This window comes from Erythrolamprus reginae, chromosome 1 (genome assembly GCF_031021105.1).
Source record: "Erythrolamprus reginae isolate rEryReg1 chromosome 1, rEryReg1.hap1, whole genome shotgun sequence".
NCBI classification, from domain to species: Eukaryota; Metazoa; Chordata; class Lepidosauria; order Squamata; family Dipsadidae; genus Erythrolamprus; species Erythrolamprus reginae.
The window spans coordinates 131,919,527-131,935,406 of record NC_091950.1 but is presented as its reverse complement, the minus strand read 5'-3'; the positions used below and the strand labels follow the sequence as shown (position 1 = coordinate 131,935,406).

Below are 15,880 nucleotides of genomic sequence, written 5' to 3'. Positions count from 1 at the left end.
GTCCACTATGAAATAATGCTGGCAGCTATAAATTATATTTTTCAATTTATAAATTGATTGCTTAGAATCTTGTGAAGATATATACAACTTCTTGGGGCTTATTTATATTGGGGCAGATTTTGGAACATTTTGCCAAGGTTTCTCAGATAACATCTCTTATGTCTTTTGTAATATGGATTCTACCTTTCCAGTGTCAAATGTGATGACAATATTTATCTCTCATCCATTATTATGAGATCCTATTTAGTTTATTATATCAGAGAATGAGGATGGAACTTTTGAAAAACCAAAGCCAACTGCCAGTGTGTTTGTTGAACCTTACCAAACTATTTTAGTCAAAAGAGTAACAACAGCCTGAGGATTTTCAACTTGCTTGAAGCAAGCAGTAGTGATGAAAAAGTCTTTTCAAAAACATGACAACAGTACACCAAGAAAAATAATCAGCTCATGTTTACTGGATGTTTAAATACAGAGTGTAGGCAGAATCACTTGGGAATGCTTTGAAATTAAATTCCTAAACCAAGCAGTGTGGATGTTAGATTCTATGGCCTCTTTCAACTTTAAGATTCTGAATTCTATAAATGACCAAACTGTCTCAAATTCCCATTTTGGGCAAGGTGACAGAATGATTCATAGCACAAGAATTAAAGTTTATGGAGGAAACCTCTGGAGTTTATGGCCCTCAAACAGCTTAGCCAACTTTTAAATTTTTGTTCAAAAACCTAGGTAGGCATAATGTGTACCCTTTGGTTCTCACAACTCTCTCAGGAGCTTTCACTATTATTCATTGCCTATCATGGATACTGACTTGTAACTATTCAGAATGTAGATGTGAAAGAGTCTGTTCAATGTCATTGATGCTCTATGTAGTTTGTTAAAAGATCTATGAGATTTCTACACTGATTAACATTTCTGGGAGAAGTAATCCAGGGCTATAGGGTACAATGTTTATAGGCAGAGGTGGGCTGCTAAGGTGGAACGGTGTCCGTGCGCAATTTCACTACCTGCCCAGGTTCAATAGCATAATTGCGCTGGACTCCACTAGCACTCAGAGCCATGGGGGCGAGCACACATCATTGTTCCACCTTAGCAGCCCACCTCCGTCTATAGGTTGATGATATCCAGTTGGCCATCTTATTCTCAGCCCCACTAAAGTGGCTATTCATATTTTGAAATAATGTCTGACTCTGAAACCTGTAGAATTTGATGTTAAAACTGGATAAGAAGAAGTATTCTTTCTGAAGAATAAGACTTCCTCACCAGCCAGATTATATTTCTCTGAAGGAATGGATATATAATTATTTTTTGCATCATATTTTTTTATTTTTTCTCCAACACCAAGTTAATTTAGACACATCCTTCCATTCAGCTTTGCTACTTGTTGCTCAGATCATCTCTCTCTCTCTTTTTCAAACTGGTATATCATTATGAACAGGTCTGCAACATTTTGACTAAATCTTGTGACTTATTGATTAAATTATTATAATACTCTTCACTAAGGCTTGCCCTTAAAGATTCTTTAGAAGGTATAGCTGGTCAAATATGGCAACTCAGGGTGTAATTCAGGGTTGAAATGCTCCTGGTTTGCTCATGCCTATCAGTTGTCGGAGAGCCGGTCGTGAATGGAGTATGAGGTTCCATCCACCCACCCTGGCAGTACGATTTGGGTTCTTTTGCTCTCTGTGCATACAGAGAATGCTTTGCGCATGCGCAGAGGGTAAAAGAACCCAAATGGCGGTGTCTGGGTAGGTGGGCGGAGCCTCACCCTCCCTTTGTGACTAGTTCTCCGATGACTGATAGGTATGAGCAAACCGGGCACATTTCACTCCTGTTGTAACTGGCTGTAAAAGATCAAACCATAAAATAAGACAGTAGCTGTGCTAGTTACCAGTTCACTTGCAATTAAAGGTATACATTAAGACATTTAAGACTTTAAAAGTTTGGGATCAAAGCTCCTAAGAATCAGGCTGGCTTGTAAAAAAACCAACTCTGTTAGTTTCTTTTCTCAACTTTCTCCTAGCACTCCAAGAAAACAGTTGTTCAGTTCTCATGTTGTGAAATTCCTTCTGTCTGAACTTTATTAATATCTTTTTCCACAGAGTGTTGTATTTATGATGGCAAAGAGTATGAAGTGGGAGAAATTGTTGTCAACAAAACTGAACACTGTATGTACCTAATATGCACACTCAATGGCACCATGGAAATTAAATATGATGGATGCTCAACTCCTACAACCGCTTCCACCACTATTACTTCTACCATCACCACCTCTACTACCATCCCAGGTAAGCTTCCAGTGTTAATAATTCTTTTATTGCCCTGGAAGATAATAAACTTGTATAGAAATTTGGTTAAGAATGCCATGTTGAGCTATATGCAGTGTGGAAACTTTGCCAATTTTCTTTAAATTCGTAAGATGAACCAACCAAGATTTACTATTCTTCTTTCTCCATTTCAGTCTCTTCCACAACAGTTTCAACTACAGGTAAGTAATAAAAGGAATGTGTGAAAGGTCATAAGGGAAAGCCTTCTCTGTGGGGGCCCCGACCCTCTGGAACAAGCTACCCCATGAGATTAGGATTGCCCCCACCCTCCTTGCCTTTCGTAAACTCCTTAAGACCCACCTCTGCCGTCAGGCATGGGGGAACTAAAACACCTCCCCCTTGCCCATGTTGTGTTGTTGATTGATTGACTGTGTGCCTGTTTTTTTATATATATTGGGATTGTTTTAGGAAATTACTAATTTTAAATTGTAATTAGATTGGTGGGCATTGGATTTTTATTATGTACTGTTTTTTATTATTGTTGTGAGTCGCCCCGAGTTTGCGGAGAGGGGCGGCATATAAATCCAATAAATCTAATCTAATCTAATCTCATAAATTTAGCAGCATAAACACAATCCTTTCATTAAAAGGGACTCATGTACTATTCTTTTTTCCCCCCATTTCAGGTACTTCTACAATAGGTACAAGTAAGTACAAACATGTTTAGTTCATCATTTTTTGTTTTAAAGGAACAGGTCAGGAAATATTCAGATAATCATGCTAATAATTTGTGGGGCTGTTAGTAAAAGGAATTAAAGGAAATAGACATCCAGTTTATTTTCCATTTTGAAGTCATGGAGATTTTAATAGATCAATTATGCAGGTACATCTATTATGTTGATTTCTTTGGAGACCTCTCTCTGTGGGTAATCCTGAAAACAATTGAATGATAGAAATTGAGTAAACGGAAATCTAAGTTTGAGCAAGGTTCTATACTCCTGCTTGGTTTGGAGAAGGCAGGCTTGGTACGCAGAGCACTTTAGGGTGATTGTATAGTAGTAACTTTTAATTAATTAGATTTGTTGTGTTGCTTTTGTACCCTGTGAGCCGCCCCGAGTCTTCGGAGAAGGGTGGCATACAAATCTAAATACTACTACTACTACTACTACTACTACTACTACTACTACTAATGATTGGTGGTGTAGAATCAATGGTGGCTCTAGCATTAACAAACTGAGCAAAACTAACATTGCACAGATTGAATGTTGTTGATATCACAAGATAAAACAAGAAAATGACCAGTGTTATTGTAGAAAATTTACCCCAGTGCTAAGGGCTTATCAAAATAAATACATTCAGTGAAAGAAAGTTATTCTATGTTCAAGAATAAATGCATTATTTAGAGAAAAGCATTTGATAGCACAAGGCTAATATTGTTTCCATATCAGAAAATGTAAACACAACTTCAACTTTTATATAGCAACCCTTTTCCATTCTAATTACCCTTGTACCATCAACATTTTAGCCTTCCTCCAATGCCACTTCCATCAACACATCTGCACTAAATAATATAAAACTGTTACTCCACATGCCTATTATATACTACTCCTTCCTTTCTACCTCCCAATAACACTAAGGTTTATTGCAGTGCTCACATAACCAATCAACCAATTAGACACCCTCCTAATAAACAAGGACAAACAAAAAATAGTGGTTGTGAATTGGAGAACAAGCCTAATTTATTTTACAGAGTGAGGGATTTAGAAAAGATACATGTAAACAGACAAACTAATTTCTGTCAATTACATTATTTGTCGTTTGGATTGACATCCGACTAATATTCTGGATTTTCAGGTATTTTCTGTGGGTCGTAAATCACACTGAAGGAGAATACAGTAGACTAAAATTGGATTCGGATGTGGAGAAATTTCTATTAAAAACAAAACAAAACAGATTAGAGGAGCAGAACAGAAAAACAAGTATGAAGACTTCAACTCCCAGAATTCCTAACCCAGCTGGCTCAGGAATTCTGAGAGTTGAAGTCCACAAGTCCTAAAATTTATTCACTCCTGTCCTAAAGGATATTCATGAGCAAACCAGCAAAGAAAGAAATCCTGATCCAAATACAAGAACTCCTTTAATTCTAACATTTGTTATTTTATAACAACATATCATAGCTTGAGCTATTGATCTAGTACTGCTCTCACAATAGGAATTCTTCCTGTTTCTGTCACTCTTCCCTTACAGCATCTTGTATAGACCAAGAATGTAAGTGGTCTGGATGGATTTCTGTGACTAAGCCACAAATTGGTCCTGATGGTGGAGACAATGAAACCTATGAAAACATCAAACTGCACAACATAAGCATCTGTGACAAGCCAGAAAACATATCATGCCGAGCGAAGAATTTTGAAGGGTGGTCTTTCGAGGACTTGCAACAGAAAGTGACCTGCGATGTCTCCATTGGGCTTATTTGCAAAAACAAAGATCAGGTTCCTGGACCTGCAATTCCTGCACCAGTCTGTCTCGATTACGAAATCAACGTCTGCTGTCCGGTGGAGTGTTTTCCCACCACTCCCCAAAGCACTACTACAACAATCACCACCACTCCATCTACTCCCACACCCACTCCTACTCCTACCACCCCTTCTACTACCGAAATCACTACTACCATAATAACCACCACTCCATCTACTACCACTCCAACACCTACTCCTACTACCCCCTCTACTACTGAAAGCACTACTACCACAATTACCACCACTCCCACTCCAACACCTACCACTCCATCTACTACTGAAAGCAGTACTACCACAATTACCACCACTCCATCTACTACTACTCCCACCCCTACTCCCACCATCACCTCCACAACTGAAGGCACTACTACCCCAATTACCACCACTCCCACTCCAACACCTACCACTCCATCTACTACTGAAAGCACTACTACCACAATTACCACCACTCCATCTACTACTACTCCCACCCCTACTCCCACCATCACCTCCACAACTGAAAGCACTACTACCACAATTACCACCACTCCCACTCCAACACCTACTTCTACCACCCCATCTACTACTGAAAGCACTACTACCACAATTACTACCACTCCATCTACTACCACTCCAACACCTACTCCTACTACCCCCTCTACTACTGAAAGCACTACTACCACAATTACCACCACTCCCACTCCAACACCTACCACTCCATCTAGTACTGAAACCACTACTACCACAATTACCACCACTCCATCTACTCCTACTCCTACACCTACTCCTACTACCCCCTCTACTACTGAAAGCACTACTACCACAATTACTACCACTCCCACTCCAACACCTACCACTCCATCTACTACTGAAAGCACTACTACCACAATTACTCCCACTCCCACTCCAACACCTACTTCTACCACCCCATCTACTACTGAAAGCACTACTACCACAATTACCACCACTCCATCTACTACTACTCCTACACCTACTCCTACTACCCCCTCTACTACTGAAAGCACTACTACCACAATTACCACCACTCCCACTCCAACACCTACCACTCCATCTACTACTGAAAGCAGTACTACCACAATTACCACCACTCCATCTACTACTACTCCCACCCCTACTCCCACCATCACCTCCACAACTGAAGGCACTACTACCCCAATTACCACCACTCCCACTCCAACACCTACCACTCCATCTACTACTGAAAGCACTACTACCACAATTACCACCACTCCATCTACTACTACTCCCACCCCTACTCCCACCATCACCTCCACAACTGAAAGCACTACTACCACAATTACCACCACTCCCACTCCAACACCTACTTCTACCACCCCATCTACTACTGAAAGCACTACTACCACAATTACTACCACTCCATCTACTACCACTCCAACACCTACTCCTACTACCCCCTCTACTACTGAAAGCACTACTACCACAATTACCACCACTCCCACTCCAACACCTACCACTCCATCTAGTACTGAAACCACTACTACCACAATCACCACCACTCCATCTACTACTACTCCTACACCTACTCCTACTACCCCCTCTACTACTGAAAGTACTACTACCACAATTACTACCACTCCCACTCCAACACCTACCACTCCATCTACTACTGAAAGCACTACTACCACAATTACCACCACTCCATCTACTACTACTCCAACACCTACTCCTACTACCCCCTCTACTACTGAAAGCACTACTACCACAATTACTCCCACTCCCACACCTACTTCTACCACCCCATCTACTACTGAAAGCACTACTACCACAATTACCACCACTCCATCTACTACTACTCCTACACCTACTCCTACTACCCCCTCTACTACTGAAAGCACTACTACCACAATTACCACCACTCCCACTCCAACACCTACCACTCCATCTAGTACTGAAACCACTACTACCACAATTACCACCACTCCATCTACTACTACTCCTACACCTACTCCTACTACCCCCTCTACTACTGAAAGCACTACTACCACAATTACTACCACTCCCACTCCAACACCTACCACTCCATCTACTACTGAAAGCACTACTACCACAATTACCACCACTCCATCTACTCCTACTCCTACACCTACTCCTACTACCCCCTCTACTACTGAAAGCACTACTACCACAATTACTACCACTCCCACCCCAACACCTACTTCTACCACCCCATCTACTACTGAAAGCACTACTACCACAATTACCACCACTCCCACTCCAACACCTACCACTCCATCTACAATTGAAAGCACTACTACCACAATTACCACCACTCCTACTCCCACTCCAACACCTACTCCTACCACCACTTCCACTACTGGAAGTACTACTACCACAATTACCACCACTCCATCTACTCCCACTCCTACATCTACTCCTACCACCACTTCCACTACTGAAAGCACTACTACCACAATTACCACCACTCCATCTACTACCACTCCAACACCTACTCCTACTACCCCCTCTACTATTGAAACCACCACTACCACAATTACCACCACTCCATCTTCTCCCACTACAATACCTACTTCTACCACCATCTCCATAGACACACAAACGCCTCCAATTCCAACGACTGGAAAGATTACGGTAGAACCCTGTAAGGAAGGAGATAAAATTGTTAGTAATTCTTTTTCTATTTATTTACATATTCATAAGTATGCATGGAAATTGGAGTATCCTTATGTCTGCCATGCTCAGATGACATCTATACCTGCTAAATATCTTTGGATGCATAAAAAGCAGAATTTGTTATTTGAAAGAGAAAATTATCTCCAAAATATGCCTTAGAAAATTATGTTTTCAAAATTTTTGGGCAAGTCAGAATTAATTTTGTACCAGAATTTTCAATCGAAATCTATGGTATCAGGCCTTTTTTTTTTTAAAGTGAAGCAAAATGTACAAAATTAATTATGATCATGCAATCATAAACATAAGATGACTTAGGTCCATTTTATTGTATTTATTGGGAAAATGTAGCTAAAACTATGGTAGATGTCACTGGAATTTTCACTTTGATTATCAAGTTTTGGGCTTGCTGGATGAGGATCTTGGGAGTTTTAGTCCAACAAAGCTAGAAGACATTATTTTTTTTTAGTAGATTTAAACCGGACTATTTTATTTAGGAGGTAGGATATAGTTGGTGCTGGTTCAAGGTGATATATTTAGCACTGGCTCCTGTTTTGTTTTGTTCTTTTTCTTCCTGAGAGATTGAACTAAGAGAATGCAACTGGTCCCAAATCTTCCAGTGAATTTGGTCCAAAGACGCTTTTTCAAAAGGCACCTGGACTTTGTTCCCCCCCCGAAGAAGTTTTGCTTCTCATCCTGGAAGCTTCTTCAGTTCCAACTAAATGATGGAGGATCAAAGGATCCATATTCCTTGCAATCATCTAGCACTTTTGCTGAGTGTCATTGAGGCCACTTGGAGATTTGGAGCTATGTGAATAGTGAAAATGGGTGTGGAACCTTCTTGGAACTGCTGAAAGGACTGTGTTGTAAACAGGAGATGGGGGTGTGGTATCCATCCCCCACTGTTATGACAGAGCTGTTCAATCTTAATGTAGGTGGCCTCTTTGACCCTCTTTTCCAACCATGATCTGGATGGCTAAATATCTCCAGACGCATCCAGTGAACTACCATGCCAGGCAGCGGTGGATTCCTGATTAAGCTGCAAAATATCATGAAGGAATGCGCACATGAGATTTCAGTGATATTTTTTGCTTCTGTGCATGCACAGAAGTAAAAAAAAATCACCAAAATTTCACATGCACTTGTGAAAATTTTCTTCTTGCACATGTGCAGAAGCAAAATCTTGCTGGGGCGCATGCAAGCGCTCGCAGCAAAAACAAACCTGCCTACACAGCTCAATTTCTACTACGAGTGCGCCGTCCTTATCTCTACTGGTCACAACCCGATACTGATGCCTGGTTTCTTCCCTCCTAGTCTAGCATCTGATGTGCATTCCTTTCCCTCAAATTGGAGAGAGTCAAATTATTTTCCTTGACTAATTCTTACATTAACCAAAATAGGAAAAATGCTTTTTTTCGTAAGAACTCATTCCAATTTCCTATACTAGCGATGGTGAACTATTTTTTCCTTGGGTGCCAAAACAGCCTGTGTGCATGCTATCGCTCATGCGTGAGTGCCCACACCCACATTCAATGACTAGAGAGGGCAAAAACAGCATCCCGTGCCCCTGGATGCCCTCTGGAGGCTGGAAACAGCCTGTTTCCCAACTTCTGGTCAGCCTAGTAGGCAAGTGTTTCACTCTCCCCAGACTCCAAAGGCTCCCCTGGAGTCTGGGGAGAGCGAAAATGTTATCTCCCATTCTCCTGGAGGCTCTCTGGAAGCCAAAAACGCCCTCCCAGAGCCTCTGTGTGAGCCAAAAATCAGCTGGCCAGCACACACATGCAGGTTGGAGCCGAACTAAGCAACGGCTCATGCGCCAACAGATATGGCTCCGCGTGCCACCTGTGGCACCCATTCCATAGGTTCACCATCATTGTCCTATACGGTTTCAGTTAAAGCATAGTTAAATCTTATCTAATGTCACACGCAAAGCCATCATATCTGGTATTGTATTACCAGAAGACATTAAAATTCAACATACTAGTGCAGGGGTGTCAAACTCAATTGTATCAGGGTTGTGTTTGACCTCAGTGGACTGGGGTGGGCGTGGCCTGCTCAATGTCACTTGTGTCGGGGGTGCCTCCAGTGGCCTGAGTGCTCTGCCAGTAAAATAGGATTCCCGAGCTCTGTTTTTGGCTGCAACAGCGTCCTACAACCTCTGCCAGTGAAAATGGAGCTCAGGAAGGCTGCATGCGGCCCTCGCAGGCTCTGTTTTCACTGGCAGCGGCACAGGGGCCAGTCCTTTGCTGTTTCCAGAGCAGCTCTGTGGGCCAGATCTAATTACCCCATGGGCAGGATCTGGCCCCCCCAACCTTGAATTTGACACCCCTATACTAGTGCATAACTTTGAGATCTGTAATTTGACACCCCTGTACTAGTGCATAGCTTTGAGATTCGTAAAAATGGTTTGTGGTACAATAGAAGATAGTTATCAATCCAACAAAGGCAGGTGTTGAATGGGAATAGAATAATAAGTGAAATGGCTTGAATCCAGAAGTTGTGAGTGCTCCAACACTGGACGTTTTTAAGAAGAGATTGGACAACCCTTTCTCTGAAATGGTACAGGGTCTCCTGCTTGGGTAGGAGGTTGGACTAGAGGATCTCCAAGGTCCCTTCCAACTCTGTTTTTCTGTTAAGTTAGTTCCTCTAGTCCATTTATATATTACATGTTTGGTCAGGATGATAAAATGTGATACATTTTTTTTCTCTGTTGTCTCAGGTGCAGCCAGGAGAAAGTGGGGGGATATGTAATTGCACTGAGTTGGTGTGTATTACGGATAACCAATGGGAGAGGCGCCCTGTCAAATGCGAGAATACAACAAAGCCCACGTGTGCCAATGGGCTTGCTCCTATAGAGGTACTGGATGAAAATGGATGCTGCCCGCATTGGGAATGTGATTGTGAGTACATTCTATCTATCTGTCTGTCTGTCAGTCTGTCTGTCTGTCCGTCCGCCCATCTCCGAGACCACCTTCTGCCACACGAATCCCAGCGACCGGTCAGGTACCACAGAGTTGGCCTTCTCAGGGTCCTGTCGACTAAACAATGTCGTCTGGCGGCACCCAGGGGAAGAGCCTTTTCTGTGGCGGCCCCGACTTTCTGGAACCAACTCCCCCCAGAGATTAGGATTGCCCCCACCCTCTTTGCCTTTCACAAACTCCTCAAAACCCACCTCTGCCATCAGGCATGGAAGAATTGAGACATCTCCCCCAGGCCTATATAGTTTATGCGTGGTATGTTTGTGTGTATGTCTTGCTTTTTAAATAAGGGGTTTTTAGATATTTTAAATATTAGATTTGTTATACATTGTTTTTATTATTGCTATAAGCCGCCCTGAGTCTACGGAGAGGGGCAGCATATAAATCTAATAGATACAGTGGTACCTCAAGATACGAACCCCTCGTCTTATGAACAACTCAAGATATGAACCCGGGGTTCAGAAAAAATTTGCCTCTTCTTGCGAACTTTTTTCGTGTTACGAACGCCAAACCCGAACTTCCGGGTTTGGCGTTCGGAGGCTGCTGGGAAGCCGCGTGGCTGTTTTAAAAGGTGACAGCCGGGCTGGGGGGCTTCCCACAAACCCCCCAGCCCAGCTGTGACCTTTTAAAACAGCCGCGCGGCTTTCCAGCAGCCTCCGAACGCCAAATGCGGAAGTTTGGGTTTGGCGTTCGGCTTCGGGAGACGGCTGGGAAGCCGCGCGGCTGTTTTAAAAGGTCACAGCCGGGCTGCAGCGGTTTTTTTTGTGGGGTTTTTTTTTGGTTGCACGGATTAATTGACTTTACATTGTTTCCTATGGGAAACAATGTTTCGTCTTACGAACCTTTCGTCTTACGAACCTCCCCCTGGAACCAATTAGGTTCGTAAGATGAGGTATGACTGTAGATAGATAGACAGATAGATAGATAGATAGATAGATAGATAGATAGATAGATAGATAGATAGATAGATAAGCAAGCAAACAAACAAACAAATCTTATACTCCCAAAATATGGTACTATAATACTGGAAAGATCTGATAATTCCTATGAATTGAACCTGGAGTGAAGAGATTCAGGGATCAATTTCAGGAGATGATGTGATAAAAATATAAAGAAAGGCATTCTCTAAAAAAGAGCAAGGAAATAGATTGATCAATGTTCAAACAACAAGAAATCAACATCCATTCCTTTGACAGTAAGAATATTTCCTGGTTATAGAAAATTGGCATGCAGAAACACTGGAGGGCTAAAATAATATTGAGTAGACAATTAAACTGAAGGAAACTTATAATAAGAAAGCCAATTTGCGTAGTGTTTAAGGCAATAGGCAGGAGACTAAGATTTCTAGTCAGTGAAGGGCTCCGTACGTGACCCCGACAGGTGTGCACGCGTCCCTGCATGGGATTTCACTTCTGTGCATGTGCCCGGAGTGAAATCTTGCACGATAATGCTCACATGGGTGAGATTTTTGCGATTTTTGCCTTTATTTGCTTCTGCGCATGCCCCACCAGCTTCCAGAACCCACCAAAAAGTCATACCAGATCGCCGATCCCATTCGTACAGGGTGGGGTCCGCTACTAGTTCTAGTAATGCTTGAGCCATAAAACCAGCTGAGTGACTTTGCACCATTCATCCTCTTTCAGCCCTAGGAAGAAGGCAATGGGAACTCACTTCCAAAATCTTACCAAGAATACTTCAGGAACTTGTCTAGGCAGTCACCCAGAATCAGGACTAACTCAAAAGCACTCTGAAATAAATATCTAAAATAATTGGGGAGGGGAGAGTACTAGTAATACTTTCAGATACCATTTCATGCATGCAATTCCTGCTGGGAGGAACTTCTCATGTCATGGATAGAACAGATACAATTAGTAAAATAATACATAAAGTACCTAATGAATGAAAAAGTTCTATTTGGCATAAATTAACTAAATGGTGGCACCTTTGAAGCAAACAAATAACAATCTTTTAAAGAACAGATGCAGATAAATGTATTCTTGTGAAAAAAATACATTCAGATAGGTAAATAAATAAACTTAATGAAACCTTAGATTAGAACATCTAACCAATTCAAACAAAATAAAAATACTTTCCCCCATCATGTTCTTATTATCAAGCAATTGCTTAAAAACAAACATCAAAATAAAAAAAAAATGAAAAGAAGTGCTTTTTCCACTGAAATGCTTCTGTCTATCCTCGGAGATAATTCTGTACTTGAGAAGCAATGTGAGAATTTCTCTTTCTTCTGGAGAAATTTCAAAGAATTGTCCACTCAGGGGTTTTTAGCCTCCAAATTTGCCCAATAATTTCAATATCCCATTTGTGCAAATGAAGAATGACAATGTTTTATTCCAGGTTACTTGACAACCTTTTCTAGATTTTCTAGACTAATTTATTCTCAAAATCTATTAGGAACCCCTGCCGTTTCTTTTAGTTATTTATAGGAGTGCCCAACAAATAACCAACTCTATTGTCATTCTGAAGGCTATTGCACTGGCTGGGGAGACCCACATTACATGACATTTGATGGCCTCTACTACAGTTACCAGGGAAATTGTACCTATGTCCTAATGGAAGAGATTATTCAAACCATCTACAACTTCGGAGTGTACATCGATAACTACCACTGTGATCCATCGCAATCTGTCTCTTGCACCCGTACTCTCACTGTAAAGCATGAGTCCCAGGAAGTGCAACTCAAAACAGTCAAACTGGTACCTTTGAAAGTAGAGGTATGTGTAAAATGGTTTACATTTCAGTACAAAATTGTAAGTAATGGTTATGACTAGCAAAACTTTACTTACCCAGTTTCAGCTGAGACTTTACTCTGGCAACCCTGCATATGGCCAGTAGCAGACAGCCATAGCGGACACGTATCATGCAGAGTATACTACAATACTTCTCACAGTTATTTCAATAGATTATTTACAGATTATTCATATTAATGGTCCAATTTTAATATCTCCAGCTTTCACCTCAGGTGAAAAAAAACTGGGTCCAAAAAAACATTTTATCTTCGAAGAAATATGTGTGTGTTTGTGATGTGCACATGCGTATGTGTGCTTTCCTCCATAAACCCTAATATTGATGATGGGTAGCCTGAAGTTCTACAATATCTATGTGGTGGAACATCTGTGTTATTTTTGGTCAGGTGGCCATGTCCATAGTTTGGAAGGAGGGAAGATGGTTGAAGGCAGCCACATTTTTCTCATTCTTCAAGAAGAATAGCTTATCTCTCCTATCTCTTTCAGGCAACTCTGTGGCTTTTTCTTACTTGCCAGCAAGTAAGAAAAATCCTTACTTGCTGGCATAATTCAGACAATGTCTACCAGCTGACTTCATGGATTTCATTATAATAGAATTTATACTTGTACTTTCATTTAAAGCAGAGAGAGGAGGGCTGCGGAAAAGACAAAAGAACAAACTTCCAAAAGTTTAATGTATAACAAAGAACCTAGCAATGTTCTTCATCAACTTAAAAATGGATTCAAAACTTGATAAGCAAAGTGGATTAGCAGCACCTAAATAAATACCAGCAATTATTCCATTTTGAGATAATAACCATCCATTCACTCAGACACTTTGAGAAAAGCTTTTTGTTAAGCCTTTGGACCTGATAATAAGGTTTACACTGCCTTGAAATTTAAACCAGCTAGAAATTCAAGGATTGAAGGATTTGTGCAGACAAATATGACTTCTTAGGAAGATGCAGGGTGCCCAAATCAAGTTTTAATAGTATGTAAGTCCATTGTTTATCTCTTTGGCTGACACACTAGCCAAGTTTGTTTAAATTTGGCAACTGTAGCTGTTTATGGGAGGGTATCTGATGTTCAGTTACAAGCGTCAGTGCAATATAAACTTAGCTTGCTGGCAATATTCTATTGGCTTCCTTTCTGAAATAACTTATTTTCCAATTAAAATAAGTTGTTCTGCTCTCCTCCGATTTTACAAATAAAGAAAACTTATGGCTCCCCTAGTCTCAGAAAGAATAGGAAGAAACTTGTGGAGTTTGGTCTCAAATTAGCCATGATCTATTATTTCCACAAATAATACATAATGAAACCAGCTTTCGAGCCTTGGTCTAATATTAGTCATGTCATATGGCAAGGGTTGATCATGTCATGTGACATATTGGGACTTTTTAACCTTTGCAGAGAGGGGGGCATGGCCTGCATGTGGCACATCCAGTCTGCAGGCTGTCAGTTTCACACCCCATCATATGGGATCAACTAATGTTAGCTATGGTCCATGGGACCATTTTAAGTTGCTGGTGTTATTTCAGTGACCCTTCACAGAGGCACATCTGGCTTTAAGGAAAATCTGCTTGCAGCACAATTATATTTGACACAGTCATTTTATTGAGTTATGGCTAGCTACCATCTCTTTGTAGTAAAATACTCGTATCACAGTATTAGAGAGGAAAAATACTTCATATCCCACCTATTATATCTAGTGTCAGTTCTTCAAATTCAGTTTCAAGCAAGAATATGCTTGATGTCTGATCTATCAAAATTGGAAATGTTGCTAATTTTTTTTTCTTTGGATGGGCCTTTGTGGAGGTGGTTTAAGCATTTATTCCTTCTGCAGATATTTAGATATAGACTTCAATGATTGCATCAAAGCATGTGGGCCAATCAGGTTACTGAGGTTATGTATTTCATTTATGATCTTAAATTGTGTGAACTATTTTAATTCTGATGTAACATGTTAATGTTCTGTACTGTGCTTAGTTATAGCAACATTAAAAACAAAACTATCCCACTATTTCTATGTTATTATGACCTTGTCATGTTGCTGTTACCAAAATGTCATTATTTTCAGAAAGAATAAAATCAGTTTTAAATCGTGGCCTACTAATAACCAAAAGTACAACCCCCCCCCCCCATTCCTCAATGGAGTAAAGAAGTCTAGCTAAGTCAAGGCTTCTCATTTAAAAGCAGCATTTTTCTCTTTTTTAACCCTTTTCCTCTGCTTCAACTTTAGTTTCTTAAAAGAAAGCATGACCTTAGTAATTACAAGCCATTCACAGTTCATACCTTAATACCCCTTTAGTGCCAACTCATTCCAATAATTCATTTAGTGTTGAGAATTTTATACCTGTTTCAGGCAAAGCAAATAGACCTTTCCCCACTAATAATTGAAACTGATGAGAACCATTAGTCTACCTCAGGCTGGGATGATGGCTTTAGACCAGTGTTTCCCAACCTTGGCAACTTGAAGATACCTGGACTTCAACTCCCAGAATTCCCCAGCCAGCATTCGCTGGCTGGGGAATTCTGGGAGTTGAAGTCCAAATATCTTCAAGTTGCCAAGGTTGGGAAACACTGCTTTAGACAATAAATGTTGAAAGTGTATTTTTATTTTGTGTAATTAATGAGCTTAGTTATATTATGGGATTCCCAGGCTAGTTGACAAAATTATGTTTTGAGGTTATTCCAGGGTCTGTCTATTTGTCTGCTTGTCTGCCTAT

At 40.8% G+C, this 15,880-nt stretch overlaps 1 protein-coding gene across 1 annotated transcript in view; it reads left to right on the top strand.

The window, feature by feature from the left end:
- Positions 1 to 15,880, top strand: part of MUC2 (mucin 2, oligomeric mucus/gel-forming) — a 78,424-nt gene that overhangs the window by 38,985 nt on the left and 23,559 nt on the right. The window contains exons 28-33 of the mRNA XM_070765192.1: positions 2,100 to 2,285; positions 2,459 to 2,485; positions 2,951 to 2,971; positions 4,512 to 7,423; positions 10,152 to 10,332; positions 12,895 to 13,142. Coding sequence (XP_070621293.1) covers positions 2,100 to 2,285; positions 2,459 to 2,485; positions 2,951 to 2,971; positions 4,512 to 7,423; positions 10,152 to 10,332; positions 12,895 to 13,142 — 3,575 coding nt within the window. The remainder of the gene's footprint in view (positions 1 to 2,099; positions 2,286 to 2,458; positions 2,486 to 2,950; positions 2,972 to 4,511; positions 7,424 to 10,151; positions 10,333 to 12,894; positions 13,143 to 15,880) is intronic.